Below are 7271 nucleotides of genomic sequence, written 5' to 3' on the forward strand. Positions count from 1 at the left end.
CAAGTGAACTCATTTTTTTGGTTGCTTTTTCTCCGTTAAATGGCATTTAAATATATAAAATAAATATCAAAAATATAAGTCTTTGTTTTACTATGGTTGCAAATACCAAAAAATTTCTATATGTGACACCGCACCAGAGTTAAGTTAGGGTTTTTCAAAATGCTGACACGCCGAGCTCAAAAGGTTAGCCATCACTGACCTAGAGAGTATTATACTAAGTGAAATAAGTCAGTCAGAGAAAGACAAATATCATATGATTTCACTCATATGTGGAATCTAAAGAACAAAAACAAACAACATAGAAACAGACTCACAGATACAGCGAGAAGAGTGGTGGTTACCAGAGGGGAGGAGAGCTGGGGAGACTGGATGAAAATGTGAAGGGATTAAGAAGCGAAAATTGGTAGTTACGGGCTCTGCCTGTGTGACTCAGGGTTGAGCATTGGCCTATGAACCAGGAGGTCACAGTTCAAATCCAGTACATGCCCAGGTTTCAAGCTTGAGCCCCAGTAGGGGGATGCAGGAGGCAGCTGATCAACTGGAATAAAATCTCTTATTGATACATCTTGTACTCCCAGACGTCCCACCTGACACAGGAATAGCACTCATGGACAAGATGAGGGTGTGCCTTTTAGCAGAGGATCCCCTACCAAGAGCCATATCCTGGCAGCTTCCTTCCTCTCTGAAATCAATAAAAATATTTTTTAATTGTCACAGGAATATAGAGTACACATAAGGAATGTAATTAATAATATTGTAATGACTATGTATGATTCCAGGTGGGCACTTGAAATATCGGGAGAATCACTTTGTAAAGTATACGATTGTCCACTATCTTATACACCTGAAACTAACACAAAATAATGCAGAATGTAAACTGTAATTGAAAAATAAAATTTAAATAAAAAATAATAAAGTTCATAACACATATTACACTATCAGCAACATATAAGACAAGGGTTCTCGCCCTAACCGGTTTGGCTCAGTGGATAGAGCACCGGCCTGCAGACTGAAAGGTCCCAGGTTTGATTCTGGTCAAGGGCATGCACCTTGGTTGCGGGCACATCCCCAGAATGTGCAGCCAAGGTTGAGAACCACTAATATAAGAGTTCCTGTTCCAGTATAGCTTTTTTCAAATAAAAATATATTTTTTAGAAAAGAGTTCCTATTCCAGTATATCTTTACTAACAATGGATATTTTACACATGTAATTAAGCCACATATATCACACATTGTATGTATAAAAGTTTTTCTTTTTAACCAATTTCAACACCTTTATAATGTTAATAAGGCTATATTATTTTATCTTCTAAAAATCAAATTTCAGGTTGAGTCATGAAGCAACAATCAAACTACATCCTGTTTAAAAATCTTGAAAACACAATTACATTACTCTTGAAATCCTTTCCTTATTAAAATACTAGAGACCCATTGCACGAAATTCATGCACGGGTGGGGTCCCTAGGCCTGGCCAGCGACCAGGCCTATTGGGGCCATCTCACCCAGTCCCAATTGAGGCCAGGCCGGCCGGCTGCCAGACAGGGCCTGCCAGCCGGGGGGGAGGGACCGGGAAGGTTGGCTGACCACCAGGGGCAGCTCCTGCATGGAGCATCTGTCCCCTGGTGGTCAGTGCACATCATAGTGACTGGTCGACAGGCTGTTCCAGTCATTCGGTTGTTAATAGTCGCTTAGGCTTTTATATAAATAGAGGACTTGAGGGAAACATAGAAATGCAGTTTTTAGGCAAATTACCAACCAGCATTTCTCCTTCTGTGCCTGACACACACATCAGTGTTGTGAGATGCTCAACACAATGTTTTGTGGTTAAATAAGTTTGGAAAAGGCCCACTCAGAATTCAAATATACACTAGCATATTAATGGCTCTGAGGAGTCCTGCAATAAAGATCTGTTTAATTTTGTCTGGTTCGGCATTTTCCAAACTAACATGACCATTGAGAAAGCAAAACTGGTATTTTGCCCATCATCATTACATATTCTCTTCATGTACCTCAGAGAAAAAACTTTGCAATCTGAGAAAGACCGCCAAAAACAAGGGAGAACCACTCTTTTCTATTCTTACACATATCTGCCAAATAAGTAAAGCTTTAGACCTCTTCACTGTATGCTGACTCCCTAATAAAAACAACTTTATCTCTGCTTTGTGCAATGTCAACATCTGCAGCTACTTAAACAGCCCTTGCAGGTTGGATAATCCTGTGAGAAAACTATTTTTCCACCACTGAGACTAACAAACAGACTAGTTATAACTTTTGTGCGCTTTTTTACCCTTTACATAACTGCTGAATCCTTTATTTAGGGAGTTCAGTTCTTCTGAAGGTTTGATTCCCCTGCAAACAATGTAGTTTTTTTCCTTTTTAAATTTCTTCCCACCTTTATTGAGGTATGATTAACAAATATTGTATATATTGAGGCTGCCCATGATGTTTTGAGACGCAACTATTGTGAAATGATTACCACAATCATTCTCTAAATAGCTTTAAAATATTAGATGATCAGAAAAACTATAAGAAAAAAACATAGTTTTCCATTTTAAAGAGATGTTTAGAAAATTAAATATAATCATGTTTATAAAATCTAAAAATACATTACTTACTGTTGTATCTGGTACAACACATTCACCAGGTTATCATCATTCATAAGTTCCATTTTATTTGTGGTTAAATTATAAAGAGTAAGAAATTGGGGATGGTTTCTGATACATTCAACACTTTTTAACAAGCCAGTCTTCTGCTTCTGAAACTGCCAAAGTATATTAAATGCACATCCCACTTCCTCTTCTGAAATTATGGCTTTGTTTTCTTCAATAAGATCAAATAGTTGCTCTTCATTTGTACACTTATCCATCTGGCTAATTAATGGTTCACAACCGAAGGGTCGAAAACGTAACACTCTCCAAGAGAACGAACAAATAGCTCTTAGGCGAAGCATATTTGTAAACAATGAGTCTGGGGGAAAAAAGGTGCTTTTTCATTCACATCACAAATTTTCTTGGGTAAGGAAAACCATTTACAACTAGTAGCCAGGTACAATATGCTGGTATAAAAATAACTGATTTTCCTTCATATTTTTTGCTTCCATTATGATGACTCCAAGTCCCACTCCAATATACAGCCCCTGTAAAATAATTGGTTTAAGATGGCTATACTGAAATGATTAATATCAAATTAATTCCAACATTAAAATTAAAGTAACACGTTTTTTTGCACTGACTAGAGATGTTGTTCTTAGTCTAAACTAGATAGTAGGGTTTGATCCAAAACTGAATGTCCAGAAAACAAGGCTTCTTTCTGCATTCCACTTAAAAAATGTTTGTTAGGAAATATAGTCAATAATATTGTAATAACTTTGTACAGTGGCAGACGGGTACTAAAGTTATCATGGTGATCACTTCATAAGGTACATAAATGTCAAAACACTACGTTGTACACCTGAAAATAATATAATATTCCATGTCAACTATAACTTAAAATTATTTTTTTAATGTTGTTACATCTAACATTTAGAGTTTTCAAATTTGACCATAACAGCAACAGGGTAAAAAAGTCTCAAATTCAGAACTGGTGTTTTTTTTTAAGTAAAAGAGTGGCTCAGCTGGTTGAGCGTTTTCCTGTGCACCAAAGGGTTGCTGGATTGATTCCCAGTCAGGGCACATACCTGGGTTTACAATTTGATCCCCATTCAGGGAGCATACAGAAGGCAACCAATAGATGTTTCTCTCTTACATCGATGTTTCTCTCTCTCCCTTCCTCTCTAAGCATGTCCTCAGGTGAAGATTTTAAAAAAAAAGAGTAAAATTGCAATAAATAAATATATCACCTTTAAAGTTTCTACAAAGAGTAATCATTAATTCAGAGCCATAATAAAAAAAAAAATTCAGAAGGCTAAGTTTCTGGTATACTTGCTTTCAGCATAATTTCTTGTTCCTTTCTCCTGGTGCCCCAAAGTAACTCAAACAATTCATTTTTGACGTTAGATAAACTAGTAGGTTTTAACCAATAAGCAAGATGATTAAAGGTCCAATCAGAAAATATGAAAAAAAAAACCCAGAAGTGATGTAACAAGCTATGGTGAAGCAATACATGAACTAAAGATAATTATGAAAAATAATTTGTTTTAAAAATATATTATAGGCCTTGCCGGGTAGCTCAGTTAGAGCGCTGTCCGGATACGCCAAGGTTGAGGGCTCGATGCCTGGTCAGGGCTCATATAAGAAGTAACCAAAGCCGAAACCGGTTTGGCTCAGTGGATAGAGCGTCGGCCTGCGGACTGAAGGGGCCCGCGTTCGATTCCGGTCAAGGGCATGTACCTGGGTTTCGGGCACATCCCTAGTGGGAGATGTGCCAGAGGCGGCTGATCGATGTTTCTCTCTCTCCCTTCCTCTCTGTAAAAAATTAATAAAATATATTTTTTAAAAAAAAGAAGTAACCAAAAAAGGAGACATATGTAATACTTTCAACAATAAAGAATTAAAAAAAAAAAACTAACCCAATGAGTGCATACATAAGAGGAACAAGTCAGTGTTTCTCTCCTTTCTTCCTTCCCTCTTTCTCTCTCTAGAATAAATTTTTAAAAAATAATTAAAACATAAATGCTTATATTTCTAGTTGAGAAACGATGGTTTTAAAGCTGGGACTAAAATCACATCATCTAATACTTCTGCAACATTCTAAAAAGGACTTTCAAAATCTATTATGCCATTAAATTTTCTGGACCTGTCAGGTAGATATTGTCGTTTGCATCTTACAGATAAGAAAAGCAAGGTTGAAAAAGATTTAAAAACTACTCTAGTACTAGTGAAGCTGGGGCAATCATACCCATTATTTCGACTCTTTCAGCTTGCACCCTTCATTACACTAACAACCCAACACTAAACGTACGCTCAGACTCCTCTCTATGACTGTGCCAAGCCCACAAGAAAAAAACGGTAAGACCAAGTATTGGCGACTGTGTGGCAATCGGGACAGCAACCTGACCCAAGGCCACCTGGGTCACACACAACACAGAAAACCCTGCACAAAGCAAAGTCATCTTCAAGATTCTCCCCTCTCTCCACCACTGAAAGTGGAAGCAACTCAGTGAATACAATACCAGTGTCAAGTCTCCAGCTCCGCCCCAAGAAGTAACCTTGGGGAAGGCATTTAACCAAAGGAGGGACCTTGGGGCTATCAATGAAAGATAGGTACCATCTGCCAACTGGTTCAGTTTATTCCCGGTCAGTGTAGTACAGATGGTTCCGTACAGGGTAAGTGGTGATACCCTTCACAAGTGACGGGCACCCTCCGCGCCCCGCACACAGCAGCGCTGAACGAATAAACGTGGTCTCCCGGCTCGGCCGGCGTGGGCTCAGCCCCAGGCCCGGATCTTGCCGCTCTAAAAATATCCAATCACCTAGAAAGCCTCGGTTTCTCAGGTGAACCCTGTGCCCCGGGCCTGAAAACACGCTGGTGGGAAAAGAAAGTCCACCGCAGCGACCTGACCCTGACTTGCCCGCAAATACTTCCTCCAACGCCCTGCAACTTTTTAGAAGGACCCACGCAAAAGCTGGTAACGATAGGTCAGAAGTAAAGGCTATTCCTGATCCCCAACAAGAGACACAATGGGCGCAGTGGTGTTGCTCACCCTTCCCTCATAGCACAGTTGTTAGTCTTTACTCGGGAGACATCACCTTTCCTCTGGTGCTGTGCGTCCCCAAACCGGAAAAAAAAATGCCGGTGAGCACAGCGTGCAAGGCGGAATGCAAGGACTACATGCCCCAGAGGACGTCGCGGCAAAGTCGGGCGAATAGACGTCGCTTACGCGTTTGGAGGAATTATGGGCATTGTAGTTCCTCTTTGAGAGAGACGCAGGGCCCGCATCCCAGCGTCAAGTGTTGCAGGTCCTTTAGGTCAGTGTTTCCCAGCTATTTGAGGTTTTGTCTCAGTAATGGAAGACCGGCATTCTTATAATATACAATAAAAATTAATATTTAGAAAAATTAAATTTGAAAACGTAAACATGGAAAAGGCACGTGTGGAATTTTGTTTCTTACTACAGTATAGGGATGAAACTGAGCACGACCTATGACAATGCCCTTCAATCAAAAACCACCAGGAATACACCTACAATTAAACAAATTTGACTGGTTGCAATGAAGCAGAACACACCCCAGGGGATGTTAAATTAAGGTGTTAAGAGGAACTTACAGTTTTTAGCCTTGTGTTAAGTGATTTGGGGGAGACTTAAGAGGGGTTTTCTCTACATTGGATGCTATGAGGAAGCAAGGGTAAATGTATTACTAGGTTTTTTATTGTGTTTTGTGTTTTTTAATCCTCACCAGAGGACATTTTTCCCATTGATTTTTAGAAAGAATGTGTGTGGGGGGGGGGGGGGGGAGAAAGAGATATCAATGTGAGAGAGACACATAGATTGGTTGCCTCCCACACTCTTCCCCACAGGCCAGGAATTAAGCCTGCAACTCAGATACATGCCCTTGGCTAGGAATCAAACCTGAGATCCTTCAGTGCTCCAGCTGATGCTCTAATCCTGAGCCACTTGGGCCAGGGCAATTATTATTAGGTATTTTAGTAAACTTGATCTAGAAGGCAGGAGAAAATATTTGCAAATATTGTATCTGATTAAGGGATTAATAGCCAGAATATTTAAAGAACTCCTACAACTCAATGATAAAAATATTTTTTAATGTGCAAGGAACTTAAGTAGACATTTCTCCATGACCATAGGACATGAAAAAATGCTCAACATCAATAATCATTAGGGAAATTCAAATCAAAATTAGAATGAGGTATTGTGGCAGGATGTAAGAAGCTTGGGAAATTCTTTGACAAGTGGAATAAAGAAAACTGAGACAAAATAAGTAAACAATGCTAAACAATTTACAGCCACTTAATGAATCACAAGGTTTTATCTTCCCAACCAAGGACGCTTAGGAGCAAATGGTTTACATGGTCCAGACCCTCCCTGGGCACACCTGTCTTGTTCCTAATTCTTCTTCAATAACATTCTTTAAAAATAAAATTACTGGAAACCAAGATGGCAGCATAGGTAAACACCGGAAATTGCTGCCTCCCACAACAACTTCAAAAATACAACTAAAAGACAAAACGGACATCATCCAGAGCTACAGGAAGGCTGGCTGAGTGGAAATTCTATAAGTAGAAGGAAAAAGAAAAATGTATTAAAGAGGGAAGGAGGTGCAGAGGTGTGTGAAAGGGGCTGGCAGCTGTGTACGCTGTTGTCTTTTTCACACGGG

The 7271-nt window shown here is 39.4% G+C and overlaps 1 protein-coding gene across 2 annotated transcripts in view; it reads right to left on the reverse strand.

Moving 5' to 3' along the window:
• Window positions 1-5745, reverse strand: part of FASTKD1 (FAST kinase domains 1) — a 30344-nt gene extending 24599 nt beyond the window's left edge. Inside the window, exons 1-2 of one of the 2 annotated variants that reach the window (XM_006766566.2) lie at window positions 5688-5745; window positions 2616-3136 (exon numbers count right to left, since the gene is read on the reverse strand). In XM_006766566.2, the coding sequence (XP_006766629.2) occupies window positions 2616-2950 (335 nt within the window). In that variant the 5' untranslated portion in view covers window positions 2951-3136; window positions 5688-5745. Of the gene's footprint in view, window positions 1-2615; window positions 3137-5641 lie in introns of both variants that reach the window. The other variant, XM_015565763.1, reaches the window with a different exon arrangement.
• Between the last annotated feature and the right edge of the window lie 1526 nt (window positions 5746-7271).

This window comes from Myotis davidii, unplaced genomic scaffold (assembly GCF_000327345.1).
Source record: "Myotis davidii unplaced genomic scaffold, ASM32734v1 scaffold59, whole genome shotgun sequence".
Classification (NCBI taxonomy): domain Eukaryota; kingdom Metazoa; phylum Chordata; class Mammalia; order Chiroptera; family Vespertilionidae; genus Myotis; species Myotis davidii.